At 37.0% G+C, this 19,110-nt stretch overlaps 1 protein-coding gene across 9 annotated transcripts in view; it reads left to right on the top strand.

Annotated features, from left to right (window-relative positions):
* Positions 1 to 19,110, top strand: part of pde4dip (phosphodiesterase 4D interacting protein) — a 67,382-nt gene that overhangs the window by 30,159 nt on the left and 18,113 nt on the right. For 4 of the 9 annotated variants that reach the window (XM_016235738.1, XM_016235740.1, XM_016235737.1 and 1 more), the window contains exons 1-18: positions 7,559 to 8,869; positions 10,461 to 10,598; positions 10,761 to 10,880; positions 11,260 to 11,349; positions 11,483 to 11,851; positions 11,958 to 12,062; positions 12,538 to 12,675; positions 12,769 to 12,948; positions 13,034 to 13,228; positions 13,306 to 13,584; positions 13,659 to 13,778; positions 13,909 to 13,978; positions 15,876 to 15,991; positions 17,307 to 17,476; positions 17,581 to 17,716; positions 17,795 to 17,954; positions 18,634 to 18,750; positions 18,885 to 19,110. The exon at positions 18,885 to 19,110 is cut by the window's right edge and continues 207 nt beyond it. In XM_016235738.1, the coding sequence (XP_016091224.1) occupies positions 7,679 to 8,869; positions 10,461 to 10,598; positions 10,761 to 10,880; positions 11,260 to 11,349; positions 11,483 to 11,851; positions 11,958 to 12,062; positions 12,538 to 12,675; positions 12,769 to 12,948; positions 13,034 to 13,228; positions 13,306 to 13,584; positions 13,659 to 13,778; positions 13,909 to 13,978; positions 15,876 to 15,991; positions 17,307 to 17,476; positions 17,581 to 17,716; positions 17,795 to 17,954; positions 18,634 to 18,750; positions 18,885 to 19,110 (3,920 nt within the window). In that variant the 5' untranslated portion in view covers positions 7,559 to 7,678. Of the gene's footprint in view, positions 1 to 271; positions 349 to 3,529; positions 3,654 to 3,880; positions 4,045 to 4,152; positions 4,310 to 5,559; positions 5,614 to 7,557; positions 8,870 to 10,460; positions 10,599 to 10,760; positions 10,881 to 11,259; positions 11,350 to 11,482; positions 11,852 to 11,957; positions 12,063 to 12,537; positions 12,676 to 12,768; positions 12,949 to 13,033; positions 13,229 to 13,305; positions 13,585 to 13,658; positions 13,779 to 13,908; positions 13,979 to 15,875; positions 15,992 to 17,306; positions 17,477 to 17,580; positions 17,717 to 17,794; positions 17,955 to 18,633; positions 18,751 to 18,884 lie in introns of those variants that run through there. The other 5 variants (XM_016235743.1, XM_016235745.1, XM_016235744.1 and 2 more) reach the window with 4 other exon arrangements.

The raw sequence follows: 19,110 nt of genomic DNA, 5'->3' as shown, positions 1-19,110 counted from the left end.
TGTTAGAAAAAATATTGTTGCATGAATGTCTAATGGAATATTTATTAGAGTTTATTATAATTGAACAGATAAAAACAGGAAATGTGGCTGAATAACATGCAAACTCGCACACTTTTCATGCTTTTTGAAAATCACATTTTTGAATGCAGTACATGCAAAAGCACAACAACAAAACATTTATCTCCAGATCCTGCATACAGAGCTAGTTTTGCTGCAAGAGGAGAGTGAAATGTGATTGCAATGACTTTTAAAAAATCCCTTTGTTTTTCAGAACATTGAGCTGAAGGTTGAGGTTGAAAGCTTGAAACAAGAACTCCAGGAAAGACAGCAACAGCTTGACAAGGCCCTGTAAGTATCAAACAAGACAAATATATTCTTTATATCTTTATATAGTTGCTGTTGACAGATTCTTTATGTCTGTTACAGTTAGGCTACATTTACAGCAGAATATGGTTGTCAGTCAGTCCATTTACAGAATTCAGTTCAGTTATTACACAGTTCTACACCTGCATTTTGAGAACTGCTGTATGAGCAGTATAATTTAAAAATCATATCTCTTAGAAAATACAGTTGTCAGTCCAAAACACCAACCATGTGAACGTAGACTTTTAGTTTTTAAGCTATATAAGGAAAAAGATAATATTTAATAAATATTTAGTTTCACTGCTATTGACATCATTATGTCTTTATGCGATTAAGAGTCCAGATAGTGAAGCCAAACGTAATCTGGAAAAGAGTTAAACTAGGCTAAAACAAGTCTGTGTTCTATTAATCTGTCTGTTCTTTAGTCTGGTGATCCTCTCTCTCACTCAGAATGCTGGTCTGCTGCCAACTAGCATAACTGCTTCTCATAGGCATGTGCAACTTATCTTGCTGACCTGCCAAATGCAAAAGGCCAGAGTCCAATGTTAAGTCTGTGTTGGACGCTTATCAGGTTTGGGGGACAGAGCAGAGTGCCATGATGCCCATTGAAAGGTGCTCAAGGTCCTGTAACACGTTTTGCTGATGGAGAGGATATTTGAGCTCCTTTTTAGATACAAATACATACATACACTACCATTCAAAAGTTTTGGGTCAGTTATATTTTTATTTTAATATTTTAAAATATGATTTATTCCTGTGATGGCAAAGCTGAATTTTCAGCAGCCATTACTCCAGTCTTCAGTGTCACATGATCCTTCAGAAATCATTCTAATATGCTGCTTTAGTGCTCAAGAAACAGTTGTGCTGCTTAATATGTGGACGTTTTTGCTTACTATTTTTGTGGAATTTTAAATTTCTTCTAACATTGTAAAAGTCATGTCACTAGTGAATTTAATGCATTCTTGCTGAATAAAAGTGTCAATTACCCCAAACTTTTGAACGGTAGTGTGTGCACTACACAAACACACTTGCAACAAGAGCTAATTCATTCACAGTAAAGCACACAATGAGCAACTCAATTCTCACGTAAGCGGGTTTGAGTTTCATGCTTGACTTTTTTTATTGTACGGTCCAGTGGAAGTGTGTCAGTAATGTTTAAATGTACAGTAGGATCCATTGGTCTTCGGGGGATCACCTATAAACGAGACCTCCTTCCTTTGTGTTATTCTTCAGGTGACATCATTGTTCTGTTGAAGGGCCGGTTGCTATGTGTCATTTCCATCACAAAATCTGTTCAGCTCTGATGATGTGTCTGCTAGTGACCTGAGTCTGAGTCTTGACCGTCAAGCAAAAATTCCCCTCGTAATTTCTCCTAATGTTTTCCTCATTCCTTCCTCTAAGCCATCGTTCCGAGCCTCAGAACTAACATTCGGTTCTCTGAGGGCTAAAAAAACAAGCAGAACTGAATGATATCACCTTCCAAGCTAAATGACATGCCTGTAGGCTGTGATTACTAACACTAACTGATGTAGTGGCTGATCGGGACGATCGCTCAGTTCGCTCGTTGCAGTAATGGATGTCCTGGCACGGTGCAGTCAAAAAACCCAGAGGTGCCGTTTGCTCTGGATCAAACAATTACTGCAGGGTCAGTGCCGCAGCCATCATCATGTTCAAAAACAGCTCCGTTGCAATGCAGCAATGGAGTCTGGAAAAGCCGTTACGAGGTCCTCGAGAGGGTTCAAGAGCACTGCACTGAGTGAGAGGCTCTAATAGACACTCCAGAATGCTTTGCTTCACACACACAAAGACCTGCTAAACACATCCCAGAGGAGACGTGAGCAAAGATAGTTACGACTCACCTTTGTGACTCACTTTTTTGCTTTAATACTCTTTGGAGGATTGAAAAACGAAATGAAACTCTTTTACAGAGTCAGAAAGGTATGTACTTAGGGACAAAGATTAAATAAATCAAACATGACCACTCGCTTCACTATCACTCGCTTTTTTCCCCAAAGGATACAGATAAATCTATACCTAAAACATGATTTTTTTTTAATACAGTTTTTGCATTAAACATTTTTTAATTAATAATTATAATGATCTAGTTTTAGATTGAAATCATTTATACATTGTTTTGTAATTTTTTATTAGATTTATTATAATTATTTATAAATATATGTGCATTAGTACTATAAACTTACATTATCAAATAATATCAAATAATAATAAGAAGAAGAACAATTACTGATAATAAATAGTCAGAATAATGATTGTCCTAGTCATTTACTTTCTATGGTTGAATTCACTTAACATTTGTGCCAATTTAGGTGCTGTAGGCCTATTTGTAACCCTGGACCACAAAACCAGTCTTAAAGTTGCTAGGGTATATTTTGTAGCAATAGCCAAAAATACATTGTATGGGTCAAAATTATTGATTTTTCTTTTATGCCAAAATCATTAGGATATTAAGTAAAGATTATGTTCCATGAAGATATTTGGTAAATTTCCTACTGTAAATATATCAAAACTTAATTTTTGATTAGTAATATGCATTGCTAAGAACTTAATTTGGACAACTTTAAAGGCGATTTTGATTTTTTTGCACCCTCAGATTCCAGATTTCAAATAGTTGTATCTCAGTCAAATATAGTCCTATCCGAACAAAGCTTATTTATTCAGCTTACACAAGCTTATTTATTCAGCTTTCAGATGATGTATAAATCTCAATTTCAAAAAATTCACCCTTATGGCTGGTTTTGTGGTCCAGGGTCACATTTCATTGTAAACTCCTATGTCCACTAACCAATCCCAGTCCAGTTTAACCAGGTGCAAAATGCACTGTTCCGTTTAATTTAAATCAAATAATTGTCAATTGTTTCAGTGCAAACACACTTCCTTTCTATGTTACTAAGACTTATTTTAGACTCAGCATTGTTTGCCTTCTACAGTTTTGTTTAAAAAATGCGATAGTGTACATTTCAATTGATCATGGAAGATGTAATTCACTAATTTAGCCTTTTAGTTAACTTTGAGACAAATCCACAATGGCACTGGCAACTTTCAGACCAAAAGCACCCTTTCACATTTGTATCGATGGATTTGTTTTGACACATTCTTTCCGAATTGTTCACTAAAGCTATTTTGTTTGTATTGTGTCACTTCGCAGAACCACAGCAGAAAGTCTGACCAATCAGAATGAGGTGGAGGTGCAGCGTCGCTGTGAGGAACGGCAGCAGGAGATCGGACACATGCAAGAGATTCTGGAGACCAAGATCCAGCTTCTGCAGGAGGTGCACATTGTGTTCCTATGCGCAATAAACTGACCTCATTACAATGAAATACATATTTCCAGCATTTACTATTTGAAGCGCTTTTGCTGTTCTTGGTTACTTATTATTCTTGTGTGTTTTGAAGCAAATTCTGTTGTAAGAGACTCCATCCAGAACCAAAATCTTATTTGATTTTATTTTTGCATTTTATTTCATTGCATTGCGTTTTATGTTATTTTTGTTTTCAGGAGGCTCAACTGGCAAGAAGTGAAGCAGAAAAAATGGCTTCCCTGGCAGATTCAGAGTCCCAGCGCTGTTTGGCCCTAGAAAGGAGGATGATGATAGAAATGCAGGGAGGAAATGAAAGCTTGTCTGCCATGGCACAACGTGAAGAGATGGCTAAGAAGGACAGGTAAACAGTACAGAAGGACTGAATAAGTTGATTCAGAAATTAAATGTTATTCTGAGATTTCTGAATGAAAATAAAAAACAATATCTGATGCCTCTTTGTTTCTGTTAGGTTGATAGAAGAACTGAATGAAACCGTATGCAGGAGAGAGCAAGAGGCAGCCGATCTGAGTGCACAAAGGGATGCCCTTACTGTAAAACTAACTCAACTGGAAGAGCAAGTGCAGAGCCTTAACATTTCCCTCCAGCAGAAAGAGAAACACACACAGGTAGCGTGTATAGAATCTCATCCATCAAAATGCACACATAGATTTCATGTGGCCCTGATAATGAGTAATCTTTTTTAAATGTGTCACCTCTGCAGCAGCCACTGTGTCACAGTATAATGCTTTTGGGCAAATAGCAAACACACTCAAATCAATGTGATTGTGCATGCAATATCTGGCTATACTGTACTCCTCAATGTGGTTAAAAGCCAGCAGCTAACTAGGTCACTTTGGCCACTGGCTCCTATTCAACCCCTAAAGGGAAAATGGGTTCAGATATCAGACTGTATTTATAAACACATACACACACAGTCATGCCATTGCAAATAGGTCATGGCACCATGGCACATGCAGGAGTGATTCAATACTTCTCCCAGATTAGTATATTTACAGTGTGGGTATAAATCACATACACAGGGAAATTTATATTAACTTTGCCTTAGATTCATATGCAAACTGAGACATATAAAATTGTTAAAGCCTGTGTGTAGATAAACTTGTTTAACACTGTATAAACAATGAACTAAAATTGACCAAAAAACGTGGGAATTGACAAATTCAAAGGAAATTGTTTAACCCTGTAAAGCCTGCTCAATCGTATTTGATACGCAAATGTCTAAGGCCTCTAAATTATCAATATGATCAAAACTTTGCAGACACAATCTACTACATGCATTCTGTAATCTTATTAAAAAGCCTTTTAGTACAATTCAGAAAATGTTCACCTTCAGGTCGTTCAGAAATCTTTACTTAAAGTAACGTAAAAGTAACTTTTGTATTGTGAAGAATGTTTCAAGATGGACATTTACTGGTCTGAGGTAACTTAGGACTGAAGCATCTCCCAACATGGGATATGTATATGCATTTTTTGTAATTAGTCTGCGATTTCATTGAATTACATTACTATGTAAACTATCAGATTTTCATCTTACTTTTTGGTCATATAAATATCAACTGCACCAAATTGCATATTTTGCTTAGTTTGGGCATCTGGATAACAGTGAGGTGTTTGATAACCTTGAGTATCAGCTACATATTCTTACTATAATCATACAATATGAAAAAGCCATTAGAAGCCCAAAGTATTACATATAATATTAAAAAAAATAAAAAATTCAGTAAGGTTAAAAAAAATACTGACTATTATTGAATATTACAGGGTTAAATAGAAAAACTGAATTTTCATTTTTAAACAGTGACATGACATGGCTTATTTTGTAAGGCAGCAGGCTACATCATTTTCTCTTTTTTAGACTCTCAGAGAAGAACTGGCTCATGGAAAAGGCAATACAGAGCAGGAGATGCAAGTAAGACTTTTTCTTCTATTTATGTTTTATCTCAAGTAAATCTTTATAAAAAGTATTTGCATGTAATCTACACATAAATATTATTGAAGTTTAGCACATTCTTAATATAAAACATGGCTTTAATTTGGCTGAAGTGTGCTGAGAGCGACATCTAGCGACAGTGTACAGTCATAGCAAGACTGCACACCAGCACACACACTTAAAACTATTTACAAATTGAACAGTATGTTCCTTGTATTTTAAAGAACTTGTCATTTGTTACCCAACACTTAATCCGAGCTTTTTTTTTTTACTACTTTTAATATTTTCATGTATTTTACTTTCTGTGCTGCTCTTTGCTCTTGATAAATAATGTTTGTCATAAATTGGAAACAATCATACAACTAAGGGAGTAAAGGGATGCAGTATACACTTTCTTGTTTGACTTGGGTTCAGGTTTAAAAATAAACATTCAATTACATCACACTGTATAGTAATGAAAACTCACAGTTAATTTGACTGTCTCTCAACAACTCCTTGCCATCACTATCACTGTTTGACATAAACAATGAGATAATGCTACATTTGCTTGATTAGGATAAATAGGTTTTTGATTAAGGGCGGTTTGTGTTTTAGTGCTGTTATGGTGTTCTGTCTCCGTTGTATACATTCTAAAGACATTCAAATGAAAAAATCACATAGAGACACCACACAACTACCAAAATCTGCATCTAAAACATCATTCAGTTTTATCTATCTATAATCCATAGAATTAATATTAAGTGATGAGAGATTGATCCATCTACCTCCACAAGTTTACTGTGTTGAATGTTGATAGCAAATCTGATTGTGTAAATCTATGTAAAATTAACAAGTGACATTTTAGTCAATTTACAAGCAGGACAGGACAGGACCCATTACAATTGCACATGTATTATTATGTTAATAGAAACAACTATTCTGGATATTAACCACGAATATTTAGATCAGTGATGTACCTACCTAGACTGCTTTTTACATTTGGGCTCTCCCAGTATTGAATATGATTACATCCTTAAATAAATTGTCATGATAGATAGATAGATAGATAGATAGATAGATAGATAGATAGATAGATAGATAGATAGATAGATAGATAGATAGATAGATAGATATTATGAATCCAGTGCGTATGTAAAGCAGTGTCCTCATTTGCTTGGCTTGTTCCCTATGTGCAACCGGTACCACTGCGTACACCGAGGGGTGATCGAAGAATTTACAAAAACACTGTTGACAAACAATGGACGATAAAACGCTAATCTATAAGGCGGTTTTAATATAAGTGCGTGTTAAGAAGTTAGTAACCCATACGACGTTTTAAATAAGTAAGATGTATTGTATGTTTACCACACCCCTCTTTGTCCAGAAAATGGTACGCGCCATTTTTTCCTGCCTCACTCTTGCCACATCGTTTGCTGCTCCGCTGTCTGTACAATTGAGACCCGGTTATATACACAAAATACTGTCAATCTCTAGTGTGGCTGAACGGGGACAGAATATGATATTCTTTTCGTCTACATTTCGGGTAGTGGTGGTTATATAAAAATGACACGTTTTTAAACCGGAGTCGGGCGGTGGGATTTAAATGATGTCCTGTCATGTCGGCGTCTTCACAGAAGGGCGAATGAAACATAATCTGGAGCGCGAGAGTGAAGGACAAAACACGCATCTTTATTTCCGCTGACGAGGACGAGCATCTCAGCATCGAAATCAAAATCGATGCTTATTTCCAACGATATATCTCTTTAAAGAACGATCGGAAGGCCATACATTTGGATATAAAACAGCACAACTTTAAGATTTAGTGGATTGACTGGAATTAATTAAAGGAGTCATCTCAATAAAAAAAAAAAGTGGCATGAAATTGTAATAATTTCCCATTATATTTTTAAATAGTTACTTTGCCTTATTTTTTTTTTAAATGACTTATTTTTCATTGCTGGGAACTGGAGATGTATAGAAATTTAGGAACTATACATGCCATGAAATTTTCACTTTCGCTCTTGACACAAACTACTGTAGATAAATATTTAGTTGAAGATTTATAATGTTGGACTCAAAGATGAAGGACGTGTGTCGCATCTGTGCAAGGGAGCTGTATGGTAACCAGCGGCGATGGATCTTCCACCCAACGGCCAAGCTGAGTCTGCAGGTGCTGCTGTCCTACGCATTGGGCAGGGAAATGACCCGAGACGGCAGGGGAGAGTTTGCCTGCAGCAAGTGTACCTTTATGCTGGACCGAATGTACCGCTTCGACACTGTGATTGCCAGGGTGGAGGCCTTGTCCGTCGAACGGATGCAGAAGCTCTTGTTGGAGAAAGACAGGCTCAGACAGTGCATTGGTGGACTGTTCCGCAAAAACAACGCTGATGATTTAGGAGTGGATAGCGGTGCTGCGGACTCTTCTGTAGTTGACTTCTCCAAGGTGGCTGAATCTGAGTACAACGCTCTACTGCAGGAAGATCTGACATACTCTATCTATGAGTCCTGGGCTGAGCAAGGCGCTCAAGAGCAGGTTCAAGACCACCAATGCCCTGTTCACCATCAATGCCATGTGGCAGCGGACGCCATTTCAGGTCCCCGTCCCAGGAAATGCAAAGGTTGTGCTGCACTGCGAGTGGCAGATTCAGATTATGAGGCTGTCTGCAAGGTTCCCAGGAAAGTGGGTCGGAGCACTTCCTGTGGGCCCTCCACACGGTACTCCGGTAGTGTTCTGGACAGCGCTGAGGAAACCATCCCATCCGTTCCTCCACCAGAACCTGAACCTGTCGAGAACAACCAAACTCGCCGCCCCAGTGATCCAGAGCCTGTCTGCATGAGTCCTGCCTCCTCTGTGGAGTCTTTGGACACCGCTGTAGATGTCACCCAAGAGTCGATGTCAGCAAAAGTCCATCCCAACACCGTGCAGGGAGAGTCTGAAGAGGAACGATCTGCTATCAAGAGTCCTGGTTCTGTGTGTGGACTTGATATGGCTCTCAGCTTGCTTAAAAGCTTTGAATATCACCCTCTCCAGAGTCACAGAGGTAGTCGAATTCCTGTGCTCCTCAAACCTAACGCTACACCCATGGAGAGTCCTTACCCTCTGCTACTGGTGCCTCCCATTGGGATAGAGTGTCCCATTTCTCCCCATCCAGATGCTCCTTCCAGCATCCAGCAGGAGCTTCTGTTTGAGTTGGCAGAAATGGAAGACCTGTGGTTGGATGAGTATGTGCAGTGCAAGCCATTGGGCCTTCAGAAGGTACACAGAAAGACCTAAGGATTCTCCATAAACCATCAGTATGAAGAAAAGGAGAAATAATAAGGGTTGTTTGAAAAGGATCTTTTGTGGACTGTCTGTACATAGTATATTAAGAAACAGGAAAGATTAATTTATTTAAATTTATCTAGCGTAAACTAGATGAGTAGACGAAGAACTCCCTCAGGCCTTTTTCCCTCCCAGAGCTCTCCAGCTCTCTGATTGCTTTTGATTACTAGGTTACCCATCATCTTCTTAGCAATTCTTTCCTAGCAACTGTTGTTGTGAGCAACAGTGCTTCCTGCCACAGGCTAATTCTAAAGAGATCATTGTATTCTCACTCCTCTGATGAATACATATTGGCTCTAAATTTACACTACCAATCAAAAGTTTGGGGTCAGCAAGATTAAAAAAAAAATTAATTTAGACTTTTATTCTGTAAGGGTGCATTGAGTTGATTAAAAGTGATAGTAAAATATTTAAAATGTTGCAAAATAATTACAATTTCAGTTTCAAATAAATGCTGTTCTTTTGAAATTTCTATTTGTAAAATAATTCTGTAAAAAAAAAAAAACACTGTTTCCACAAACATATTAAGCAGGTAACTAATAATAATTGTTTCTTGAGCACCAAATCTGCATATTAGAATTATTTCTAAAGGATCTGGAGTTGAAAATTCACCATTGACTGGCTGCTGAAAATTCAACACAGGAATAAATTATATTTGAAAATATATTAAAATATAAAACAGTTATATTAAATTGTAAATAATATTTCACAATATTAATGTTCTTCCAGTATTTTTGATCAAATAAATGAAATAAGCTTAAAATACTTCTTTCAAAAACAATAAAACATCTTACCAACCCCAGACTTTTGAACAGTAGTGTATATATGTTTAAAAAACAGAATGAAGTATGATCTTTTTGGCAATATAATATTTTTTATTTAATCCATTAATAGGTAAACCCCAATTGTGTGAGTCCATGTAATGACAGATAAAGCAACAGGGAGTATGAGTAATCTGATATTTAGTGTTCACAGTCAACAGTATTGTACTATGCACAGCCAATTGTAATCACTGTATGCTACCATAGACAGGGCTCAGAAACATTATCCTTTAATTAATTGCACTGCTACTGACTTTTTTTTTCTGCGCCGTAAAGTCTCGGTTTATTATAGAGACTCATTTATATTTATTATTATAAGAGCTTATGTCAGTAAATGGAAAGAGAAATGATGTAAGTGAAAATGAAAAACAAGGAAGTGAATGGCATGCCGCCATGGAAAAATAGGACTTCCTGAGGAAGTTGTAGAGGGAGGCAATGGTCATAACTGTTTGATCAGCACTGCATGCGTCCTCTCACTCACAATAATACTTATTTAGTGGTCAACTTAGATTCTATGCAAAGTATTTATTGATACTGAAAACATGAAACATATTTAATTTATATAACATGAATACTGAGTAGGAAATAATGAAGACTTGAATTTTCCTGGCCTGTTGATCAGGGTTGCATTAGCAGAAAAGACAACTTGAATTTCAAATCAAATCAAAGTTTAAATATTTGTTTCTATGAACTGTCTGTTTCAGAGGTTGATTGAGGAGCAACAGTGTCAGCTGGCAGAGTATGAGAACGCAGCGGGTCAGTGTGTGAGCGAGCTGCAGAAGGCCCAACAGCAGGTCAAGTCTCTCCAGACCAAGATCCGAGAAAGCGAGGCTAGTAATAAGGTATTGATATCAAATGTGATGTTTCATCAAGCAACTGACAGTAATTTGACTGTCAAGTTATTATGGTGTACTGTTGTTGCTATGGTGGTGTTGTGTCTCAGCAAGAATGAGAATCATTAAATCGTCATTGTGCTGAGCTCCTTTGTTTGTGTGTGTGAATAGAAGTTACAACAGAGGCTCGGGGACATGGAAAGTGAACTACGCTCTCTCAGAGAAGCAGCATGTGGTCAGGAGAGAACAATACAGACCTTGAGTGACTCACTCAACACTAAAGACTGTGAGGTATGTCTGCCCTGAAAGTTCAAAGCAGTGACTTGAATATATGACTTGAGTATCTCAAGCATATGGTGGCTTTCCTCATATGCTTGAGATACACGGTTTGGCAGTTGGGCTGTTAGTATAAAGATTTTTTTAAATAAAATGTATTATTAAAAAGCTGAGGACTAGATCAAAAATGACAAAATTTTACATAACGTAAGTACTTTTTGCTTACTTTTTATATAAACATCTCAAACACCCCATGATAGATTATTTAATTTGTGTGTCATTTAATCCATTTGCAATCCTTAATTGATGACTTATTTTTTATAGCTGAGATTCAAACTGTAATGACTGTAATGAGATTCAAACTTGTAATGAAAATCATCTATTTTCATGCTAGATTACTGATCTCCACCGGCTTATTGAAGAACAGAAGGAACTTCTGCGCTCCCTGAAGCAACAGAACAACGATTACCAGCTTCAGCAGCAGGTGGGAATCCTCCTAAAATTGAAAGATCACACTCCTCCAAGTTTTATATTTATTGTCAAGTTCTGTTAAGTGCAATGTTAAAAGATTTTAATGAATATATCTGTTTATTTCTCCCAACGGCTTGCTGGTGCAGGTGTCTGGAGTGGCTCCGAGTCGTCTGCAGGCTGATATGTTAGACCTCCAGGGCTCTTTGTTCTCAGCCCAGCTGGAGCTGCAGGGCCTTCAAAGGGCACAGCAGCAGGGCCAGAGGCGAGAAGAAGACCTGGCTTGTGCAAACCAACGCCTGCAGGCTGACCTGCAGAGAGCCCTGCAGCAGCACCAAGAGGGAGAAAGATACAACCAGGATCTACAGGCTGCTCTAGAGAAGGTTCGCCTTGAGGTACAACAAATGGAGGAGAAATGGAGAGACGAATGGAGACAACGAGAGAAAGAGGTTGAGGAAAGAGAGAGGACCATCCGAGAACTGAAGACCTCACTAGAGCACAAAGAACGTCTGATAGAAGTAAGACATGCAAAGAACATTTTTATTATTAGTCCTAGTATTAGTACTGGTAGACTTTCTATAAGTATGTTAATCTCTGATACTATATACTCTTCTGTTTGATCAGGACTACAGTGAGCTGGTGGATGGTCAGAAAGAGCCTGTCGGGAATAGAGACAACCTCATCCACAAGCTTAAACAGCGCATTCAGGAAAGAGATAGAGCACTGGAGGTACATATTAAACACACATATACAAGCTATTTTAACTATTCAACTATTTTTAAACAGCTTTATGTACACTACAAAGTTTAGGGTTGGTTAGATTATAATGTTTTCTTTTATGCTCACAAAGACTACATTTATTTGTTTACAAATGCATAGCTGAATTTTCAGCAGTCATTACTCCAGTCTTCAAGCTCACATGATTCTTCAGAAATCACTTTAATATGCTGGGTTGGTCCCCCCCCCCACAAAAAAAACTTTCTTATAATTAGTGGATTTTGATGTATTTTCAGCATTTATTTGAAATAAAATAAAAAAAAAATTTCTTTACAGTCACTTTTGATTAATTTAATCGTTCCTTGCTAAATTAATTAATATGAAGTATTTTTTTCTTTAAAAAAAGACCCAATCTTTTTGAATGGTAATGAATTGCTGTTGTATATGAAATGTGCTATATCAATAAAGTTTGCCTTACCTGTCTCAGAGAGCGATAGACGATAAGTTCACATGCATGGAACAGAAGGAAGACGAGGTGCATAAACTGCAACTGCTGCTGAGAGAGAAAGAAAGAGACCTCGAGCAACTTCAATGTGTGCTGTCAAACAACGAGGAAACCATCATGGTATTGATGTCTCACTAGCATACTGCTAAAATTATGAATACCAGCAATACATACGTTCCACATAAAACTACTTTCATGTGCTTATCTGTGCAGAGTCTGGAGTTGATGCTGCGTGGTAAAAGCTTAGAGCTGGAGCAGGTGTGTGAGGCCTGGCGCAATGCTCAGGGCGTTCAGTGTGAGAGAGAAGAGTCACACATACACAGCCTGAGAGAAAGAGACACTTTAATCAGCCAGCTGCAGACGTCACTACACACACGCACCAAAGAGGCAGAGGTGAACGCACGCTTCAGATATAATGCACATTAGTGTTCTTTTAAACTCTTTAACTTCATTTCATCCAACATGCATCCCTCTGCAGGAGATGACTGCGGTTCTTCTCAGTAAGGTGTCAGTCGGGCCCGGTGAGGTGGCTGAGGAGCTCAAGTCTCGGCTTCAGCTCAAAGAGCGTTTGTTCCAGGAGCTGCTGTCGGACCGCAGCAGACAGACTCAAGAGCATCACTCACAGGTCCAAGACCTGCTCAACACTATCAGTGCAAGAGAGCAGTACATCAAGGTAACTCTCTACCACTGACAATCTAATGTACCTCCTGAGCCTTAAGTCACTTTTTAACATCACACTCAATCTCCTAGGATTCTGCAGGGCGTGTAGGTCAGGTGATGGCTGAACAGACCGCTCGATTGCAGGAGCTGCGTAGGCAACTTGGGTCAGCTAACCCACAGTTGACTGAAGCAGACACACAAACTCTTCAGGACGAGCTCCGACTGACTCTCCGCAGAGAAAGAGAGGCCCAGAACCAGCTTACCACCCTGCACACCACCCTGGCTTCCCACCAAGACCAACTCAAGACCCAGGTTTCAGATATAGAAGCTTTGAGCAGGACTGTGAGCATCAAAGAGGAAATCATCAAGGTTTGTGTTTAGCCTTTGAGTTTAAAATGTTATGTTTTTGTAGGTGTGGGCATTTATTGACTTGATTTATTCAGGACTTGCAGATGCAGTTGGTGGATCCGTCAGATTTACCACTGGTAGAGCGACTGACCCAAGAGCTACAGATGCTGAGAGAGAAGGTGGAACATCAGGACGCCACCTGCATTAATCACAAGGTAAGCATATCAACAAAAAAAAGCTAAGTTTAAACTAAACAAATTGAATCAGCATTAAACTACATGACTTGTTTGGTGCTGTACAATTTCAGCTGTTTATACATATACTGTATGATTATTATTTTTTAAGCAGGCTTTTTTGGATCCTCTGGTGTCCATGGAAACAGGACAGGCGGCTAAATCCCATGCTGATTTTGGAGGTGGGGACAGGCTGCAGTTTGGTCTGTAATGTGGCCTCCAGGGCTGCAGAGGACAAATGATGCCTTGTGCATTGCATCGCAATTATAACTACTAGATAAGCATGTGCTGAGCTTAACAAAAGTTTGAATTAGTAACAACTAAAGACTGATTTGTGCATTTTTAGTTATTTGAAGCCACTAGAGTTTTGTAGATACTATTGTAATGAATTCTAACAACATTGTTTACTTATATTTCATCTTACATGTGTGCATGAAGATTTTTAATGTTCGATTTTATTTTTAGCGGTGCAATCATTTGAATTTGAGCTCTTTTTTTCCTAATATTCCACGTGCTTAACTGTTATTTATTAATTTAAAGCAAAAAAAATCAAAAACCTTAATATATAAATTTGAGGGCTACCAAAAGTGGGTCTTATTTTATTTCACTGTCACTGTGTTTACTGTAGAAACCTGTAAAAAATGCACTGTAGTACTTCAAAATGACAGTTTCATTCATTGTATTTAAGCGCTGCTGTGTTGTTTTAGAATGACTTATTCGATAGGTTTAGAGCATAGATTTAATATATGTTAACATAAGTGTGTCTGCATGCAAAATAACTGATGTTTGTAGCATGTCATTTGCACTTAGTATTGAGCTGGATATACCACGTTACTGCCTAACTAATGCCTTTATGGATATTTAAATAATATACGTGTTGTGCATTTTAGATAAGTTTTCATTTTTTTGTATGTATCATGATCATTTTGACTCTCAGTAAATTATTTGATGAAATATACTGAATCAAAAGAAAAAAAACACTGGGGTGATATGGTGTAAACGTGTTTATTTATACTGGGACATTTTGGGCCTTTGGGCTGATCTTTTCTCTTCTATATCTTTCTCTTCTCTTTCCATTCTTTCCCATTTCCTAAAGTCACAAGCACAATTAATGCCCAAGTTTAAATGCTGCACATTAAACCTAACCAAACACATTTTCTTAATATCTGTTTGTTTATATATGATCCATTAAGTCCTAGAGATGCTGTTTTGGATACTACACAACATACTCAATAGAGATCATTGCTCAGTGTTGTCCTGTGGCACACAATCCAGAATAATGCTGTAAATCACTCAAGGTTCTCAGATCTTAACAGAAGCCGGTAGCTGATTTATATCAAATCTATGTCATGACATTGTCACATTATACTGTTCATTAGTAAATGCAGTGCACACTAAGCATTAGTTTATAAATTTATGGCGTGTTAGCAGCTTCCCAGTTATAAAGCTTATATTTTAATATTCATTAATAGTAGAATCTTGTTGGCTATAAACAGCTAAACCTCTTTCTAGTATCCAGTATCACTGTAGTTACATAAACATAAAATTAGCTTGCCATTGGTCGTATACTTATCCATAACATCTACACTTAATTTTTGTTATTCTTTTTTAAAATTTATATAACCTGCAGAATATATATAATATACCACTGAATTTACAAAATAGTACTCAAAACAGGCTTTTGCAGAACTTTTACAAATCATGTTAACTTGTACAGTAATGAATCCAGAAGTGGGCAGTGCTGCCACTCAGGAAATTAATATTTGCATATATTTGCTCTTGATCTTCCTGCCTTTCTGCTTGTTTTTTGTGTGTGTACTGGCATGACGTATTCGTTTGTCACTGAGAGTCAATATGGTCCTGGATTAGTTAGATTTTATGGTAGAATAGTTTGTGAATATGCTGCAGATGAATGGTTACTCAGAGAAGCCCACTGTCAGTAAGATGAGCCTCATTAGAGTATTATGTTCACTAGTCTCCATAGTGACGCATGCAACAGTCAGTGCACAGTGTCTGCATGAGTGTGTGAATGCATTTGGGTGTATTTCTGTACTAACAATGCAATACTTTTTCCTCTAGGTTTTACATCAGATGATGGAGAGGAGGATGATGAAGACTGCAATAGTGAGTTTGCAGACAGTGCTGAAGACGAGGAGCGCTCCAAACTGACAGCTCAGTCTTTGGTCAGCGTGCAGGTATGACAAAATGCTGAAAGCATAATAGTACTGCATGTATTTTGGTCATAGTTAGAAATATATTTTATATGTGTAGGTTTATGTCTGAAGGTATAATATATATATATAGCACATTTGAAACATATTTTGCTTTTATATTGAGCTTCAAAGATTTAAATCCTAGCTAACTATACTATTCTATACAATGCAGCATTAAAAAAAAGTGAAAAATGAAAATAACCCAAATATAAAAACCTATTAAATTCAACAACCATGCTGACTTATACTATGCAATAATATTGGCAAGGCAAGTTCATTTAAACAATGGTAATTCAGTGTTTTATCTTATGACGTGAGAGAGAGAAAAATAAAACATGTAAAGTCAATATTAAGAACATAATAAGAAATTAATAATGATTAATAAGAAAATTAAAAAATGCAAATAAACTAATACAAATAAATGTGTTTTTATTATTATTTTGAATTAGCTTTTATTTTTATATTTTCAGTTTTAATTTTAATTTTAGTTTAATTTTAATTTTAATTTTAAAAAATATATATATTTTAGCTTAATTTGTTTGTAATTTTGTCATTTGCATTTGTCATTTTTATTGGTTTTTAAAATATTTCTATAACTAAATATCTTTCTGTATCTTTAACTAAATAGTTTTAATTTTATTTCAGATTTGATTTGAAGTTTATTTCAGTTAGTATTTTATTATTTCAGCCTAAACTTATTTCAGTTACATTTAGTTTCAATAACATTTCTTATTTATTTAAAGTTTTTAATCTAATATTTGATTTGATTTGATTTCACTGTAGTTTTAGTTAACAATTTTAGTGTTGTTGTTACAATGTAACATTTCAAAATTCTATAGGTAAAATAATTGTTTTTATAAGTATCATGGTGATTGTCGATTTGCCAGTTGCAAAATAAAAATAAACTACAACTCATTAAGATGATACAGCGAGTGCGGATCCTTTATCTGAAAGTGGTGTTTTCTATAAGACAGTGTTTCTCAACCCTGGTCCTGAGCGCCCCCCAACACTGCACATTTTGTATGTCTCCCTTATCTGACACCCATTTCAGGTCCTGGAGTTTCTTTTAATGAGCTAATGAGTTGAATCAGGTGTGTTTGATTAGGGAGACAAAATGTGCAGTGCTGGGGGGTGCCCAGGACCAGGGTTGAGAAACACTGCTATAAGACATCAAATGTGGATTAATCCATATAAAAAGTATAATTTTGAGTGCACTGTATACTGTAGCTACAATCATAGTATATATTGGACTATGGCACAGATCCTGTTTCCTAATTATAGTATTTCCCTTTTATAGAGCTGTGATCAGCATAGAGGTCTTAGGGGCTGCCAGGATGCAGTAGCTGAGGGTCCAGGGCTGGCAGAGGTCAAGCTACTGGTGGAGCAGAAGAGGGCAGTAGAGAGAGAACTGATGGAGCTCAAGTCCCAGTTGGAAAAGACTGGTTTTTCCTCTCTCTCTCAAATGAGGTAAAGTTATCTATATACAACAACGTTACAAAAGGCTGTTTTACAAATAATAAATGTTAAAAGTGTGAAATTCTTATTCGTATGTGTGTGTACTCCTAAAACAGGAAAGCTTTCTTTACTCTACGCTCGGAAAATGAAGAGCTCAATATTATGGTGACAGGAAGAAAGCCTCAGAATGATGGACAGAAGAGCACTTCAGATAGGTGCGATGGACAGCTGGTGGATGCAGTTGGCATAGAGGTGAGTTTGCTTTACACCGGATAGTAAATAGCATCCATGGGTTTTTACTGCAAACTTTAATGCACGTTTGTGTTTCAGCCTAATGAAAGGCAGCCGATGTGTGACCAGACGGTGCGACTGAAGTCTGACCTTGAACAGGTCCAGCAGGAGAGCAGAGAGCTTCAAGAGAGACTCATGGTGTCAGAGGCCACAGTTCAAGCTCAAGCCGAACAACTTAAAGACTACAGAGAACTCCTCAGTGAGTAAACACATCATCTTGTCTATGAAACGCTTGTTAACAAGTAACACACATAATGCCACAAATGCTTTTTAAACTTAGACCTACTCTCTTTTTTAGTGAAAATGAAATGAATAACGAATGTATGTAAAATAAACAAAATTATCACAATAGTAGGCTACATTCAACTATGTTTAGTTATTTCAGGAGAGGTTTTCAAAACAAAGACAGTTTTCAAATAGATTTTGTTAAATGTTGATATGTTCAAATGAATATATAGAATGTTTGAATATTTGGTTTAATTTTACACTTTCTTGAGAACTAAAATTTTATTTTTGTAGACTAAAATTAGATTAAAAATGCTTGAGTAAAATGAACTAAAATGAATAAATCTGATGAAATGCTATATAGAAATACTATATTTAATACGATTGTACTATAATATAATTAATACTATATATAGAAATACTATGTTTAATACTATTATACTGCAATATAATTTATACTATACTATGTTACAATTAATTTAACTATAAAAGTGTTAAATAACTAAATACTAGAATTAAATTTGCTATAATAATTTAAAGATTTTTTTAAAAAGACTGAGTAAAAAACATGGTATAAATATCAACACTGACTCACAAACATGAATAAAAAGTTTCAGTTCCTAAAACAACTACCTTTCTGGTCTTTCGTTTAGCGGAAACATCAATACAGCAGGACAATAAGCAGGTCCAGGTGGACATCCAGGATCTGGGCTATGAGACGTGTGGCCGCAGTGAGAACGAGGCAGAGAGAGAAGAAACCAGCAGCCCAGGTAATCTCATTTGGTGTTACCACTAGGGGGCGTTTATGTTTTAAAATTGTGGTGCCTGATTTTACTTTCTAAATACTGTATCAAAACATCACAACTTCTTGTAAATAACATTTGCGTGTCTTCCTCTGCTGCAGAGTTTGATGATCTGGAGCTGTGCACATCTCTTACGTATCGTGGTGGAGGCTCTCAGTGGTGGGGTGGGTCCAGCTCACTGAACTCTGGGAAGACTGAACATGGCGTGACGTACCTGCAGCAGCTGGTTGAGGACCTGCGTGGTCAGCTCTCCCAATCTCAGGCTCTGATCCGTAGCTTGCGGGCCCAAACGCGTGATCACACTCCAGTCAGCACTCCTCGTAAGGT

The sequence above is a fragment of the Sinocyclocheilus grahami genome, unplaced genomic scaffold (assembly GCF_001515645.1).
Source record: "Sinocyclocheilus grahami isolate Dianchi unplaced genomic scaffold, SAMN03320097.WGS_v1.1 scaffold473.1, whole genome shotgun sequence".
NCBI lineage: Eukaryota > Metazoa > Chordata > Actinopteri > Cypriniformes > Cyprinidae > Sinocyclocheilus > Sinocyclocheilus grahami.
This window is presented reverse-complemented; position numbering and strand designations above follow the sequence as displayed.